This window comes from Amblyraja radiata, chromosome 5, assembly GCF_010909765.2.
Source record: "Amblyraja radiata isolate CabotCenter1 chromosome 5, sAmbRad1.1.pri, whole genome shotgun sequence".
NCBI lineage: Eukaryota > Metazoa > Chordata > Chondrichthyes > Rajiformes > Rajidae > Amblyraja > Amblyraja radiata.
The window spans coordinates 12838983-12856461 of NC_045960.1; the positions used below are offsets into that span (position 1 = coordinate 12838983).

General features: G+C 52.0%; 2 protein-coding genes across 3 annotated transcripts in view; both read left to right on the top strand.

Annotated features, from left to right (window-relative positions):
- The window catches only part of parp1 (poly(ADP-ribose) polymerase 1), a 34351-nt gene extending 25711 nt beyond the window's left edge, over window positions 1-8640 (top strand). Inside the window, exons 19-23 of the mRNA XM_033020626.1 lie at window positions 4119-4271; window positions 4880-5007; window positions 6011-6072; window positions 7066-7180; window positions 8018-8640. Coding sequence (XP_032876517.1) covers window positions 4119-4271; window positions 4880-5007; window positions 6011-6072; window positions 7066-7180; window positions 8018-8099 — 540 coding nt within the window. The 3' untranslated portion in view covers window positions 8100-8640. The remainder of the gene's footprint in view (window positions 1-4118; window positions 4272-4879; window positions 5008-6010; window positions 6073-7065; window positions 7181-8017) is intronic.
- Window positions 8641-11074: 2434 nt separating this feature from the next.
- Window positions 11075-17479, top strand: part of lin9 (lin-9 DREAM MuvB core complex component) — a 67353-nt gene continuing 60948 nt past the window's right edge. For both annotated transcript variants that reach the window (XM_033020628.1, XM_033020629.1), the window contains exon 1: window positions 11075-11121. In XM_033020628.1, coding sequence (XP_032876519.1) covers window positions 11091-11121 — 31 coding nt within the window. In that variant the 5' untranslated portion in view covers window positions 11075-11090. The remainder of the gene's footprint in view (window positions 11122-17479) is intronic.

Sequence of the window (17479 nt, forward strand, 5' to 3'; positions counted from 1 at the left end):
GCACGCCGGTGTTCAGTGTTATAGTGGAGGAGGTGAGGTTGTTGACCCTAACAGACTGTGGTCTGTTGGTGAGGAAATCCAGTGTCCAATTGCAGAGGGAGGTGGAGATGCCAAGTCCGCTGAGTTTGGTGATCAAGCTGGCGGGGATGACAGTGTTAAAGGCGGAGCTGAAATCAATGAACAGCTTCCTGATGTAGGTGTTATTGCTGTCCAGGTGGGTCAGGGCAGAGTGTAGGGCCGCCGATATGGCGTCCTCTGTAGACCTGTTGGTCCGGTAGGCAAACTGATGGGGGTCCAGTGTGGGGGGGAGGCTGGCTTTGAGGTGAGCCAAGATCAGCCGCTCAAAGCACTTAGCAATGACAGGGGTGAGTGCCACTGGGCGGAAATCGTTGAGAATCTCTGTAGCTGATTGTTTGGGCACTGGCACAATGGTTGATGTCTTGAGGCAAGTGGGGACAACACCCTGGGCCAGTGACAGATTGAAAATGTCAGTGAAGACCAGGGATAGTTGTCCAGCACATGCCCTGAGCACCCGCCCGGGGATGCCATCGGGGCCGGCAGCTTTGTGCTCATTCACCTTGCTCAGTGCATCTTGTACAGCAGAGGTGGAGAGACTGAGGGGTTGTTCATTCGGGGGTGGAGCAACTTTGATGGCTGGAGTTTTGTTGTCCCGGTCAAAGCAACCCTGGATGGGGTTGGGGGTGCAGTTGGAGGTTGTGGGGGGGGGTCTTCTGATGCTCTGTGGGGGTGGCGGATATCCACAGCCATTGGTGTGGACCATGGCCATGTGAAGGGTGTCGGGTACCAGGTTGGATGGGACGAAGGGAGAATCTGCAGGCTCTCTGTCGAGCTGGTGGGTTCTCCACACCAGTTGGTGTTGGCCCTGGTTGGACAGGGCGAGGGGTGTTCGGGTTGTCTACGGCGGTGGTGGTGGGATCTCCCAGCTATTGGTGTTGACCTTGGTTGGAGGGGAAGAAAGGTTCTCGGGTGGGGGTTTATGGCAGTGTGGTCTTCACAGCCGTTGGTATTGACCTTGGTCTAAGGATAGGGTGGGATCTCCACAAAATTGGGGTTGACCCTGGTGGGATGGAGGATGGTCTTGAGGCGGTGGGATCGTCATCGCCGTTGACATTGACCGTGTGAATAATAGGGGGTTGGGTCTTCAAATAGTCTTTGGAGGTGGTGGAATCTCCCTAGCCATTGATGTCCGCCTTGGGTGTTCAGTTGGAGTGGGAGAGGGGCCGCCAACATTGATCTGGACCATAAAAAAACATTAAAAAAAACTTTTAAAGTCGTGTAAAAAAACCCCATTTGGACTGGTACATGGGTAGGATATATTTAGAGGGATATATATGGGCCAAATGCAGACAGGTGGGACTAGTACAGGGCTCGAAATTAACGGTTGCCCGGGTGCCACTGACCACTCAAAGCGCCGCCGGGCAACCTAAACACCAAGTCGTTTTGCCCGGCTTGGCAACCAGATACTGGTTTGTACCGAAGATAGACACGAAAAACTGGAGTAACTCCGCGGGTCAGGCAGCATCTCTGGAGAAAAGGAACGCAACGTTTTGTGTCGGCGGTGACGGCTTTATTGCGTGGGCAAGATACTAGGTGCGGGGTGACAAAGGGTCACAGCGAATGATGGCCCCGAACAGCGACAGCGGCGTCATCTCCTCCTCCTCCCGCCCCCCGCCCGCCCTGGTAAGGGCCGCTGCCTGCAAACCCGCTAACCAAAGATCTTATAGCAGAGCTATAGGATCTTTGCCGCTAACGCTGCTTTAAAAAAAAAAAAACCCTCCCCCTCCCTCCCTCCTCCCGGCCTCGGCGTGCGGGAGGGTTTTTTTTTTAATAGCGTTTTTCGCCGTTAGCGGGATTGCTGCCGCGGCCGCTGCTGTGCGGGACCCGTCATTCGCTCCGACACTTCTGAAGCAGCTGCACCATAGATCCTTTAGCTATAGGGTCTTTGAGCTGCACCGCTCGGCCCCGCACCTTGCCGTTGGCTGGCGGAGGAGGGAGGCGGTTGCGAGGAAATCCCAACGGCCAAGGCAGCGGGGCGATGTTATCCGAGGAACGTTGACCTTCCTTCCTCCCCACCTCGCCCCTCTCTCTCTCTCTCTCTCTCTCTCAGACCCCTCCTCTACATCCGGCACTGATCCCCATTCCCGCCTCTATTCAGTCCTCACTGACATCCCCTGTGCTCCCCTTCCCATCTCCCCCCCCCCCCCCAATCTATTCATCCTGCGCTGATCACCCTATCCACCTCGCATTGATTCTCCCGCCCCCCCCCCCCCCCCCATCCATCCTGCACTGAATCCCCATCCATCCTGTACTGATCCTCCCATTCAAGAAGAATGGGGGGAACAGTCTGAAGAAGGTTCTCAACCCGAAACGTTGCCTATTTCCTTCGCTCCATAGATGCTGCCTCACCAGCTGAGTTTCTCCAGCACTTTTGTCTACCCCATCCATCCCGTACTGAAACCCCCCACCATTCAAAACCACTGACATCCCCCGTGCTCTCCCCTCACAATTTACCTACTCCAACCAACACGTACTAATTCACCTGCCTCAATCCATCCATTCTGCACCGACTGCCTTCTAACCCCCCCCCCCCCCCCCCCATCTATCCACCCCGCACTGATTCACACACACCCCCTTCCCTGACCCTATTGTCCTGGAAATGTCTTCAGAGCGAATATTGACTATGTTTGATAACGGAATGCAATTAAATGTGTTTTAATTCCCAATGTTATTATTTGTTTTAATCCATAAAGATGGATTAATTAAATTGTGAACATGTGGAACATTAAAACCGCAGTGTTCGATTGTCACTCCTACCGTTGAGACGTTATTACAGAATTCATTTTAACGGCAAATCAATGCTCTTAATATGGAGTATCAGTACTGTAGTTATTTAATGAGCAACATTCACAACTATACGTACGCATATATGTTACCATGGTCCAGGATTTATTGACACAGGTTGATCATACGCTGAATAATTCAACCACATTTTTGTTTGGAAGTGGAAAGAACTAATAGAAATTGCATTAATTGCAATGTGTAAAAAGAGTTGAGATACTGTCTTATAATTTTGCTGCATGTCATTGTGGGATATATCATGTCTTGATTGGTGAATGTTTAGTTTGTGACTTTATTTGAAGCAGAAATAATATGTGAATGCTTCATTGAGTATAATTCCGACTGGTAACTACGCACTTCGTCCGAGCACATTATTGCACGCGTCATGCAAGCCATCTTAAATGACCACCTAAACTGTCATTTGGCAACCTAAAAAGCTGCCAAGGTTGCCCGGCTGGCAACAGGGGAAAAAAGTTAAGCGAGAGCCCTGTAGTATAGATGGAGCATCTTGGTTGGCATGGGCAAGTTGGGCCAAAGGGCCTGTGTCCACTCTGTATGACGCTTTAACTATGACTTTGTTGTACAGTTGGGTGGGGAGAGGAATCTTCGGGTGGTCTATGGGAGTGGTGGGACCTCCACAGCTATTAGTGTTCACCTTGGGCGTAAAGTTGAATGGGGATAGGTTTTCTTCAGGGGCCATGTAGGGTGCAAGGATCTTCTCACCACTTTGTCTGGGCCCTGGGCATACAGTTGGATGTGGAGGGGACTTCGGGCGGTCTATGGGAGCGGTGGGACCTCCCTGGCCGGTGGGGTTGATCTTGGTTGGGTGGGGAGAGGGGTCTTCAACCGCCCTGTGGGGGTGGCGGGATCTCCCCGGCCAATGGTCTTCAGATGGTCTAGAAACATCGAAAACAGAAAATAGGTGCAGAAGTAGGCCATTCGGCCCTTCGAGCCAACACCGCCGTTCGTTGACCTTGGCCACGCAGTTGGACGGGGAAGAAGGTGGGGGGGTGACTTCCGATGGTCTGTGGGGTGGGGGAAATCTCCTAGGCCAGTGGCATTGGCTTCAGAGGTGGAGGCAGGGAGATGGGGAGGTTTTCACGCGGGGGTGGGGTCTGCATCCTAGAGGAAGGGACCCCTGGCCTGGTTGAGTGGGGGTTGTCCTCTCTCATACGGGGCAGGAGTGGAGGGGAGTGAATGGGGGGGGGGGGGTCGGAGTCCAGCTGCCCCTCACGCTGGCCTTGTCTTGTCTCCCACAGATATTCCGTGTGCGGAGGGAGAATGAGGAACAGCGCTTCCAGCCCTTCAGTGAGCTGCACAACCGCCAGCTGCTGTGGCACGGTTCCCGCACCACCAACTTCGCCGGCATCCTGTCCCAGGGGCTCCGCATCGCCCCCCCAGAGGCCCCCGTGGTGAGTGAGCGAGCGAGCGAGCGAGGGGAAACCCACCCTACCAGCTCCGTCCCCGTCCATGTCTCCCTCCCTGTCTGGTGTCTCCAGCTCCCCCCCCCTCTCTGTCTCCTCCCCTCCCCCCCTCCCGTTCTTCCCATCTCTCTGTCCTGTCTCTCTCCCACCTCCGGGTGTGCATGCGCGTGTGCATGTCCGTGTGCGCCTGTGTGTGTTCGTGTGCATGTCCGTGTGCGCCTGTGTGTGTGCATGTCCGTGTGCGCGTGTGTGTGTCCGTGTGCGCATGTGCGTGTCTGTGTGCACCTATGTGTGTCTGTGCATGTCTGTGAGCGCCTGTGTTTGTCCGAGCGCGAATGTGTGTCCGCCAGCGAGGGCGTGTCTGTGACTGGTCATTTCCGTGTGCGCGAGTGCTTGTTCGTGTGCGTAAGCATGTCTGTGTACACGAGTGTGTGTCCGTTTATCAATCTGTGTCTGCCCGTGTGTGCAAATGCACTTGTCTGTATGTGCGTGTCTCTGTGTGTTCCCGGCCTCCCTCTGTGGACGGCCGTGGTCTGGGGGGGGGGTGATGGTCTGGGTGCTGCCCACTAACTGGTGTTCCCTCCTTGCCCCCACAGACGGGCTACATGTTTGGGAAGGGGGTCTACTTTGCCGACATGGTGTCCAAGAGTACCAACTACTGCCACACGTCGCAGGCTGATCCCGTCGGACTGGTCCTGCTGGCCGACGTCGCCCTGGGCAACATGTGAGTACCGGCCGGCTCCCTCCCTCCCTCTCTCCCCACCCATCATAGCAGCAGAATCAGGCCATTCGGCCCATCGTCTACTCCGCCATTCAATCACGGTCGATCTATATTTCCCTCTAAACCCCATTCTCCTGCCTCCTCCCCACAGCCCCTGATACCTGTACTAATCAATCTCCACTTTGAAAATACCCATTGACTTGGCCTCCACAGCTTTCTGTGGCAAAGAGTTCCACAGATTCACCACCCTCTGGATAAAGAAACTCCTCCGCATCTTCTTTCTAATCGTCCTTTTATTCGCGAGTCTGTGCCTTCTGGTCCTGGGTTTCCCCAGCAGTGTAAACATCCACTCTATCCAGGCCTTACACTATATGTGAGGTTTTAGTAAAGTCGCCCCCACAGTCAATGACCGGCCCCATCTGGCCAATCTGCCCATCGCTCTGTTCTTTCATCAATTACACACAGTCATACAACATGGAAACAGGCCCTTCGGCCCAACTGACCTAGATTCCCCCCCTAAACTGGTCCCACCTTAACCAACCTTCAGTCATCTATCCTGACATCTCGTGTGTCTTAGAGTCATGGAGGGGGTGAGAGGGAGGTAGGAGATGGGTGGGTGGGTGGGTGGAGATGAGGTTGGGAGGGGTGAGAAGGGGGGCTGGGGAGGGGGGGTGAAGGCGAGGAGAGAGGGGAGGCAGGAGATGAAGGAAGAGAGAGGTGGTGGATGGGGGGGGGGGGTGGGGTGGTTTCGACAGCTGTGGAGCAAGGAGGGGGTTGTCATTTAAGAGGGTGGGGGGTGCCAGCGGTTGAGTCATGGTGGGAGTCGGGGGGTGGTTGTGGGAGGGGCTGCCACCGCGGTGGTCCGGGGTGGGGGTGATAGCGGTGATTGGCTGTGGGGGTGGGGTCACAGTGGAAGTTGCGCTGGGGCTGGGTTTGGAGGTGTGTGGGGGGGAGGGGGTGGGAGATACTGGGAGTGGTCTCACCACCGCCTCTGCTTCACCACCAGGCACGAGCTGAAGCGGGCAAGCCACGTCACCAAGCTGCCCAAGGGCAAGCACAGCGTGAAAGGTGAGGACCGTCACTCCGTCGTGCCCATACCCCCCCCCCACCCCCCCGTCGTCCCACCCCAGCCATCCTCCCCCGGTCTCTTCCCCCTCCCCCTGCCACACCATTACCCGCTCTCTGTCCTGCTCTCCCCCATCATTTTCTCCCCACCATTCCCCCCATCTCTGACCCCCCACCATTCCCCACTTTCCCCCCCCCCCTCCATCGTTACACACCCCCCCCCCCCCTCCCCCCACCCCGTTTGTCGCTCAACCCCTGAACTTTGTTCCCAAGATACTCACTTCCTCAAACTCTGCCCCAACGGCAGATCTGCCCACCTGGCCTTATCTCCTCCCCTGTGCCAGTTCCACAGAGCCCTCACTTCCCTGGTCTTCCGTAAACGTATCCTCCACCACCGTGTGTGTGTGTGTGTCCCCTCGATCCGGCCTCCACACCCCTCCGGGGTAGAGCATTTCAGAGATCCACCGCCCTCTGGGAGAATGCCCCACACTATCTCTGCCCACCACGGTGCCTGCATCTGTACATGGGACACCCTCAGCCTAGTACGTTCCAGAGGCCCTCTTGCCCTGCTCCCTTGTGGTCACTGTAAAGAGGTGGCATCCAGCAAGGAGCGGTCTGTTGACTTATCTGTCCTTTCCCTGGCCTTCTGTGAAAGGACCATCCCTCGTGGTCTCTCAGGAACCAACATCCCTTCTCATGGTCTCCCCATGGACCAACCATCTCTTCCCTTTGGTTTAAACCAGCACCTGCTGTTCCTTCTTACACTTCTGTTCCCTTGGCCTCTCCCATGGTCTCCTGTCCAAAGACCAACCATCTCTTCAGGTCTCCTCTGCAAGGAACCCACCTTCCCTTCCCTTCTCCAGTCCAACAACCTCCTGGGGCCAAGCTGTGGCTGCCATTGGATGTCCTGGTGTTGACTCCCCCGCTGGGTGTAAGGGGGTTGGTGGGGTGGGGGTCAGTCAGTCGGTGATGGTAGAAGCCCCTCTTCCCCTCCAGGCGTGGGCAAGACGGCCCCGGACCCCAGCGCCACCATCAAGCTGGACGGAGTGGAGGTGCCGCTGGGCAAAGGAATGCAGACACCGGCTGCAGACTCCAGCCTCCTGTACAACGAGTATCCTTCCCAAACGCGAACGGGCAGGGCTCGGGTTGGGGGGCGGTGGGAGGGATAACGGGGCTGGGTGGGAAATAGACGGGGAAGGGGTAAGGCAGGAGGAGGGAAACGGGACAAGGGAGGGAAATGGCGAGTGGACAGGGTGGGGGAACAGGTTCTGAACATCCAGCTATACTTCCCTGACCAGCTAGAGGAAGGGACATCGAGTTCTTGGATTGGACTTGGTTCTGGTTTATTATTGTCACGTGTACCAAGGTATCATGAAAATCTTTGTTGAGCACACTCTCCAATCAGACCAGATAATAGTACACTTAGATACTAGCAAGTCAAACTCAAATACAACAGGTAGAGCAAAGGGGGAGATACAGAGTGCAGAATATAGTGCAGAACACCAGTTCCACAGACAAAGTCCAATGTCCGCAAAGGGGTAGAGGTGAATCGGACAGTACCCTAGCTTATGGAAGGACCGTTCAGAAGCCTGATAACGGCGTGAAGTGTCGATGATGGGGAGTCTGGCCTGTGTGATGGATTGGGCTTCATCTACAATTCTCCGCTACTTCTTGCGGCCTTGGGCAATCAAAGAATCGAGTGCAAGCTTCTGTACCTTCTACCTGACGGGAGCGGGGAGGAGATGGAATGACCAGGGTGGGACAAGTCTATGATAGGTTTGGCTGCTTTTTGGAGGGGTGGCTCCGAAACTCATGGTGGGTTGGGGGAGAATGGGGGAGGACAGTAGTGTCTCTCAAGGAGGGAGGGTGTAGTGCTGGGCCTGGAATGTCTGTCTGTCTGTCTGTCTATCTGTCTGCCTGCCGTCTACCTTAACCCACCCGTGCTCAGGTACATTGTCTACGACGTGGCTCAGGTCAACATCAAGTACCTGCTCCGGTTGAACTTCAAGTACAAGACCTCCCTGTGGTGAAGGCTCTCAGTTCCACCCCACGCCCCCGGGCTGGGGAGGAGAGGGAGCGGCTGTGACACAAGGCCCTGCTCCCATGTAGCCACTGAACCAGGGAAGTGGGGCGGGGTGGGGGGAGGGTCAGAAGAATCTCCCCCTCCCTGCCTCCTCCTCCCCAACCCCAATCCCAGAACTCGAAGCTGACAAAAAGCTATACATACGCAAGCATTGTTTTAGATTTTTAAACGCAAATAATAAATGCTGCAGTTTATTTGGCTCGGGTGACGGTGGATTGTGGAGGAGGCTTTGTTGTTAGTGTAAACTGTTCGGACTTTTGGTTTACTTGTGGGAAACTATTGACGGGGGAACGGGACTGATGGGCAAGTCAGACCTGACCAGGGGCTGCAAACCTTTGCATTCACTCCCATCTTTGTTTGCCTTCTGTTGAAGGGAGGTTCTCTCTCTTCCTCTCCCCTCACTTCTTTTCCTTCAGGTTTGTTGATTTCCCCCCATCCCCCCCTTTTTTTATATGTTGTGAAAAATAAAAGGATGGCTTGAACTGACAGTACTGTCCTCGTGCCTGTGTTCATTATAACAACTGCTTGCTCTCGGGGGTCATAGAGTCATACAGCACAGAAACAGGCCCTTCGGCCCAACTTGTCCATGCTGACCGAGGTGCCGCATCTACTCTAGTCCAATTTGCCCATGTTGGGCCCACATCAACTCTGAACCTTTCCTGTCCACGTGTCTTTTTACCAATTTGCTCCAATCTAAGCTAGCCCTATTTGCCCACATTCGGCACATATTTATCTGCCTATCACTTGCCGGGTTCTGTCCAGCCCACACCTCCCTTTCCAGCTTTCTCTCCCCTCGTACAATCGGTGTGAGGAAGGATGCCGACCTGAACAGGTATCGGGGATTATGAGGGGGAAGGCAGCAAAATGCAAGGAACTGCAGATGCTGCTTTAGAGAAAAAGACACAAAGTGCTAGGCTAAATCAGCGGGGCAGGAGGCATTTCTGGAGAACATGCATTGGTGACGTTACGAGTCTGAACATGTTCTCCACATGTGCTGCCTGCCCTGCTGAGTTACTCCAGCACTTTGTGTCCTTTTTTGTAAACCAGCATCTGCAGTTCCTTGTGCCTTCCTCTAAACCTTTCCTAGCCATGCTCCTGTCCAAGTGTCTATTAAATCATTCCCCTCTCACCATAAACCTATATTTAACTGGTTCTTTATTCCCTTTCTTGGGAAAGAGACTGTATTAACTATCCAATCCCATCACGATTTTATACACCTCAATAAAACCGTCCTTCGACCTCCTCCACTCCAAGAAATAAAGACCTCGCCTGCCCAATCTCTTCCTTTAGCTCAGATGTTCTCTTTACTCTTTCCAGCTTAATGACATCCTACTTATAGTAGGATGAGCAAAATTGAACAGAGTACTCGAAGGACTTTGCATCATAGAGAGATACGGTAAGGAAACAGGCCCTTCGGTCCCAGTTGGCAGAGTGGGCTAATCCCATTTGCCTGTATTTGGCCTATATCCCTCTGCCATATATCTGTTCAAATGTCTTTATAAAAACATACTTGCATCCATTTCTGTAACATCAGCTTGTTCCATATACAGACTATGTTCTGGGGGGAAAGATTGCACCCGAGGTCCTTCAAATTTCTCCCCAGCCACCTCTGGATGAAGCACTGACCCCTGCGGCACTCCACTGGACACAAGCTTCCATTCAGAAAAGCAACCCTCCCCACAGGTACCCGCTGACATAAAATAGATGGTATTGTAGACAGTGAAGATGGTTATCAAGAGTTACAGGTGATCTTGATCAAGTGGACCGAGGAATGGAGTTCAATTCAGGTAAGTGTGAGGTGTTGCATATTAGAAAGTCAAACCAGGGCATGATCTTCAAAGTGAACAATAGGGCTCTGGGTAGCATATGGCAGAAGGATGGATCTAGGAGTGCTGGTATAGTTAGCTGAAAGTGGTGTCGCATATAGATGGTGGAGAAGAAGGATCTTGGCATGCTCGTCTCCATCAGTCAGGGTATCGAGCATAGAAGGTACACAAAAATGCTGGAGAAACTCAGCGGGTGCAGCAGCATCTATGGAGCGAAGGAGATAGGCAATGTTTCGGGCCGAAACCCTTCTTCAAACCCAAGTTGGGATGGTTATGTTGCAGTTTGGTGAAGCCACATTTGGAGCATTATATAGGAAGGAACTGCAGATGCTGGTTTAAACTGTAGACACAAAAGCTGGAGAAACTCATCGGGACAGGTAGCATCTCTGGAGAGAAGCAATGGGTGACATTTTAGGACGGGACCCTTCTTCAGACGAAGGGTCTCAACCCGAAACGTCGCCCATTGCTTCTCTCCAGAGATGCTGCCTGTCCCGCTGAGTTACTCCAGCATTTTGCGTCTACCTTGGAGTATTGCATTCGGTTTTAGAGCAAAAGGGAAGATACAGAGTGCAGAATACAGTACTCAGCATGTCCCTCCCTCCTTGCCCCCACTTTATGGTAGACCAAAAAATGCTGGAGAAACTCAGCAGGTGAGGCAGCATCTGTGGAGAGAAGGAATAGGTGACGTTTCGGGTCGAGACCCTGCCCCCTTGAAACAGGTGACCCGAGCTACGTCTGAAGAAGGGTTTCGGCACGAAACGTTGCCTATTTCCTTCGCTGCATAGATGCTGCTGCTGCTGCACCCGCTGAGTCTCTCCAGCATTCTTGTGACACTTTTGTGTTGCACCCACTCCTCCCCCTCCTACTCCTCCCTGGAACTCGTCCACCCCGTCTCTGGTCAGGAATGCATTTGTCTCCCTGCCCCGCAGTCCGTCCCCTTTTCCCCGTCCCCCTCCTCCACCTTGTGCCCCGCAGTCCGTCGCTCTCCCCGCTCCCCCCCGGCCCCGTGTTCCCTGACTGGGGGGCCCCCCCCCCCCCCCCCCCGGGGGCTGTGCCGCCCTGGCCCAGAATGCCGCGCGGCGGCCTTTGAAAAGCGGCGCGGCCGATTCAAGATGGCGGAGGCGGAGGAGCTGCCGGACGAGAGTGAGTTGGGGGCCGGGCAGTGGGGGCTGAGCAGCGGGGGGACGGGGCCGGGTAGTGGGGCTGAGCAGCGGGGGACGGGGCCCGGCTGGTGAACGGGGCTGGGGAGGAGGAGACGACAACGGCGGGGGGCAGGGGTTAGAGCGGAGCAGGAGGAGAGGGGACAAGAAGGGGCCCGAGGGAAGGTGGAGAGGAGGAGGGGAGGGGAGTGTCGAGTGGAGAAGGGGGCGAATGGAGGAGAGGGGGTAGCACCGAGTGGAGGGGTGGAAAGAGAGTGAGGGGGTTGCAGCACCGAGAGGGGGAGAGGAGAGAGAGTGAGGAGAGGGGGCCGGAGAGCCCAGAGCCCAGTGATGGATGGCGGCGGGTCCGGTCCGGCCCGGCCCACCCGGGCTGTCTGTGCAGAGACGGGGGTCGGTCGGCATCACCATCACCCCCTCACCGCCCGGGGGCCGGACGTCAGCTCCCACCCACTCGGCTCCCCGGGGCAGCGGCGACTGTCAGTGAACACGGCCGCTGGGTTGGGGACGGGGAGAGGTGACAGGAGCGGGGGGGGAGATGGGCTGGGTTGTCTTGGGGATAGGGAGGGCGGGGAGAGAGAGGGGACAACATGGGGGATAGACAAGTGGGTGGGCGGGGAGACAAGCTGGGAGGAATGGGGAGATGGGGTCGGGGAGACACTGCAGGGAGGAGGGCAAAGACAGGTTGGTGCAATGAGGGGTGAACAGTGGGTGGGGAGACAAGATTGGGGCATCGAAGCGGTTGGGGAGGAGAGAGGCAAGTGGGGGGGGAGGGGGGGAGATAGGTTGGGAATATAGACACTAAAAGATGGAGAAACTCAGTGGGTCAGGCAGCATCTCTGGAGAAAAGGGATAGGTGACGTTTCGGATAGAGACTCTTCAGGCTCGACAAGGAAAGGTCATCTATCCTTTTCTCCAGAGATGCGTCTGATCCACTGAGTTACTCCAGCATTTTGTGTCTATCTTTGGTTAAAAACGGCATCTGCAGTTCCTTCCTACATGAGATGGGTTGGGAGGTCGGAGTGTGGAGACAAGTTGGGAGGAGAGGGTAAACGGGGTGGGGGGAAGAGAGGCAGGGAAAGGTGGGATGAAATGGGGGCTGAGAAGTAAGTGGGGAGATAGGCTGGGGAAACTACGGGGGGGTGGTGGAGGTAGGAGGATGATGAGGTAGGGGGAGGTCAGACGAGGGGAGTGATGCTGGTTTGCAGTGTGGGGGGTGTAATAATAGGCATTGGTTCAGGATAGCATTTAGACATTAGATAGGAGGGACTGGTAGCAAAGGGAATTGCTTCTAACCCGTTCCCTCCACTGCATAAAATCTAAATCTGCGATTTACTTCTGTAGGCGATGACGGGTTTGTTTGTGGCCGTAAATCGGCTATCAGTGTTGTGATTTTACCCTTTTATTACCATCCGAATACGTTGTTAACCTTGGTCAGCCTGATCCTTTGCTGTTTACATCTGGCCCAAAATCCTTGTATGGTGTGATGGGTGGAAGCATCCGAGGCTAACCGTTTTATTTCTCTACTCCGGAGGCCTCAAGGTTGTTGTTTTTAAAGTTGTGTCTCTTGAGATTATGTTGGCTGTGAAGTTGGTGGGCCTGTGAGTGTCTTAACATTACCCTTGTGATTATTTTTAATATTACTCTTTTGTTCTCTGAAAAGGGCAGCACTGAGAGTGAGTTATAGTTTTTATACTTAGGCAGCAACGGCAGATGCTGGTTTAAACTGAAGATGGACAGTAAATGCTGGAATGCAGGACAGGTAGCATCTCTGGAGACAAGGAATGGGTGACGTTTCAGGTCAAGAGCCTTCTTTAGACTGAGAATCAGGGGAGAGGGAGACTAGATATATTCCATATCTCCACTGACTCTCAGTCTGAAGGGGGGTCTCGACCCAAAATGTCACTCATTCCCTCTCTCCAGAGATGCTGCCTGTCCTTCTGAGTTACTCCAGCAATTTGTGTCTAACCATAGTTTTTATGTTGACAGTTTGGAAATGAAGATTTTTGATTTTGAGAAGCTGATGACTTGTTTGAAAGTTGGTGCTCTCCTCCCATAAGTTGGTTTTCGTGGGAGGGAGAGGAGTAATGTTTCCACACTGTTGGAAAGCACTGGATGAAAGTTGGCTCCTTGGGATAGAGCTTCCACCAGTTTTGTATTTAGATGCTTTCCTCATTTAATATTCTGAGTTGCGGCTATGATGTGAAGTGTGCATCACAAGCATGTGCAACGTTTCACAGGTATTTGCCTTGAAAATAAATTGAAGTCTCAGTGTAGCTATGATCCCATCATAGCCTTGAAATATAATCTTAGCATTCAATTGACTAAATGCCCCTATGAAATGTAACCTGTGATAGAAACTCTTCACTGTGGTGCCTGCATTTACATGAATTGGACAAGGACCTGAAAGCTTTTTAGGGTTATGCAGTGAGGGGGGTGGGTGGGGGGGAGCAGGAGAGTTCTGTTTGAGGAGATCACGCAGGTGTGATGAATAGCCTCATTCTCTGGTACCACAACAGAGTCATACAGTATGGAAATGGGCCCTTCGTCTGACTCGTCCATGCCGATTGAGATGACCAATCCAAGCTGGTCTCGTTTACCCAATATCTTTCTAAATCTTAAAGGAAGACGCAAGATACTGAAATCTTGTGCAATAAACAAAGTGCTGGAAGAACTCGGCAGATCAGGTAGCAACTGTATTGGGAATGGACAGCTGATATTTTGGGTTGGGACCATTTCTTCAGTCCTGAAAAGTGTCTATCCATTCCATCCACAGATGCTGCCTGACGCATTGAGTTACTCCATCATTTTGTGCTTTGCTCATGATTCCAGCATCTGCATTCTATTATGACCCTCCTCCAACGTACCTTATCCGAGTACCTGTCCACCATTCTGTTAAATGTTATCGTACCTGCCTCAACCACTTTGTCTGGGAGCTTGTTTCATTTGGAGAGGGTGTGGAAGAGGTTTATGAGATTAATGTATCAGAAGGAACTGCAGATAGGTCTACGCCGAAGATAGGCACAAAATGCTGGAGTGACTCAGAGGGTCAGGCAGCATCTCTGGAGAAAAGGAATGTTTGAAGAAGGGTCTCGACCCAAGACGTCACCTATTCCTTTTCTCCAGTGATGCTGCCTGACCCGCTGAGCTACTCCAGCATTTCATGTCTATCTTCTTTCTAAGAATAATGCCTGGATTGAAGGATATTAGCAATAAGGAGAAGCTGACAAATTTGAATTGTTTTCCCTGGAATGCCAGAGGCTCTGGGGAGATCTGATAGGTTTATAAAATTCAGAGAGACATACATATAATTAACAGTCAGTCTTTTTCCTAGTGTGGGAATGACATAAACAGGAGGGCATACCTTTACGGTGAGAGGGGGAAAGTTTAAAGATGTGCGGAGCAAGGTTTTTTACACAGAGAGTGATGGGTGCCTGGAACGCGCTGCTGGGAGTGGTGGTGGAGGCAGATACTATGGTGGTGTTTACGAGACTTTTAACTTGGCACATGGATACGCAGGGAATGGAGGGATATGGATTACGTGCAGGCAGAGGGGATTAGTTTAACTTGGCATCATGTTCGACACGGACATTGTGGGATCTGCTCTTCTATGTTCATATATCACATCTTCTATGTGAAAAAGTTGCACCTTTCTGGTGCCTTTTGAAATCTTTCCCCTCACTCTTTATTTCTTATAACCCATCCTATCCGCCTGCAATATGGAAACTTTCAGGGAAGAGTGGGCTGAAAGATGGCAGATGGAGTTTAATGCTGATAAGTGTGAGGTGCTACATCTTGGCAGGACAAATCAAAATAGGACGTACATGGTAAATGGTAGAGAATTGAAGAATGCAGGTGAACAGAGGGATCTGGGAATAACTGTGCACAGTTCCCTGAAAGTGGAATCTCATGTAGATAGGGTGGTAAAGAAAGCTTTTGGTGTGCTGGCCTTTATAAATCAGAGCATTGAGTATAGAAGTTGGGATGTAATGTTAAAATTGTACAAGGCATTGGTGAGGCCAATTCTGGAGTATGGTGTACAATTTTGGTCGCCTAATTATAGGAAGGATGTCAACAAAATAGAGAGAGTACAGAGGAGATTTACTAGAATGTTGCCTGGGTTTCAGCAACTAAGTTACAGAGAAAGGTTGAACAAGTTAGGGCTTTATTCTTTGGAGCGCAGAAGGTTAAGGGGGGACTTGATAGAGGTCTTTAAAATGATGAGAGGGATAGACAGAGTTGACGTGGATAAGCTTTTCCCACTGAGAGTAGGGAAGATTCAAACAAGGGGACATGACTTGAGAATTAAGGGACAGAAGTTTAGGGATAACATGAGGGGGGAATTTCTTTACTCAGAGAGTGGTGGCTGTGTGGAATGAGCTTCCAGTGAAGGTGGTGGAGGCAGGTTTGTTTTTATCATTTAAAAATAAATTGGATAGTTATATGGACGGGAAAGGAATGGAGGGTTATGGTGTGAGCGCAGGTATATGGGACTAGGGGAGAATACGTGTTCGGCATGGACTAGAAGGGTCGAGATGGCCTGTTTCCGTGCTGTAATTGTTATATGGTTATATGGAAGCCAAGTCAATGGATATTTTTATGCAGAGATTGACAGATTCTTGCTTAGTAAGGGTGTTATGGGGCGAAGGCAGGAGTACGGGATTGAGAAGGAAAGATAGATCGGCCATGATTGAATGGCGGAGTATACATGATGGCTGAATGGCCTAATTCTGCTCCTAGAAGCTATGAACTTAGGAACTTCATTCAAATGTCTGTAATCTTCAGGTTTCTCCATACTATCTGGTCTGTCACCTTCTGCCGCTGGTGGTGCTACCGATAGATGCTATTCAGCTAGTTGAAGTATTTTGGGTGTCTAGATAGCAGAATTGATAAGTTTGATTATTGGCAGACACAAGGAACTGCAGATGCTGGAATCTTCAGCAAAAGACACACACTGCTGGAGTAACTCTGCGGGGTCAGGCAGCATCTCTGGAGGACATGGATAGATGATGTTTCTGGTCAGGACCTTTCTTCAGACTGATCATTGAGAGAAAATTGTATTCGAGCAAATTGCTTTTAGACTGAAGAACTTTTCTCAGGAGGGTGGAGAATCCTTGGAATTGCTGACCAAGGCCGATGGAGGCACAATCACTGAGCATGTTCATGAGAGAGGATGCAGAGATAGGTGGGCACACAATTGTGAATACATTGCAGATTGGCTGTGGTCTTATGGGCTGGTGAAGTGATTGTAGGATCTCAGGACATTCCTGTTTGCACAGGAGACAGAGGGTGGTGAATCTGTGGGATTCTTTGCCACAGAAGGCTGTGGAGGCCAAGTCAGTAGATATATTTATGGCAGCGATAGATAGATTCTTGATTAGTACGGGTGTCGGGGGTTATGGGGAGAAGGCAGGAGAATGGGGTTGGGAGGGAGAGGTAGATCAGCCATGATTGAATGGCAGAGTAGACTTGATGGGCCGAATGTCCTAATTCTACTCCTATCACTTATGATCTTATGAGACTTTTGGCTTTTAAAGGAATTAAAAGGCTATGGAGGTAAGTGGGGGAAAAGTGGCACTAATAAGGGTGGCACAGCTGATAGAGCTGCTGCCTCACTGCGATAGTGACCTGGGTACGATCCTGATCTCGGGTGCTGTCTGTGTGGAATTTGCACGTTCTCCCTGTGACTGCGTGGGTTTCCTCCAGGTGCTCCGGTTTCCACTCGCATCCCAAAGACGTGCGGGTTTGTAAGTTAATTGGCCCTTTGCAAATTGCACCGTGTGTGTAGGGAGTGGACGAGAAAGTGGGATAATACAACCAGTGTGAACAGGGGATTGATGGTTGACGTGGACCTGGAGGGTGAAGCTCCCAATACAAATGTCGCCAATCTGTTTTCTAAAGATGGAGAGACACACGGAACTGCAGATTCTGGTTTACAAAAAAAGATGCAAAGTGCTGGAGTAACTCACCGAGACAGGCCGTATCACTGGAGAACATGGACAGGTAATGATTCAGATCGAGGCACTTTAGCCCGAAACATTAACTCTCCAAGTTCTCCAGAGATGTTGCCTGAACCACTGCCGAAGTGCCTCGTCCTGAAACATCACCTATCCATGTTCTCCAGTCTCTTTTTTGTTAACCAGCTTCTGCAGATCCTTGTATCTGGTGTTAAATATTTGCCTGGATTCTTCATTGAATGACAGTGCGGGCAGAATACCCACTCCTAATTCTGGCTTGGACCATAAGCTGGCACCCTTGTTATTGTGGTGCAGAAATCTGTCTGCATGTTTAGCATTCAACATGCTTGACTTTGAAACCAGGTGAATATCGGAAAGCAATTTGGT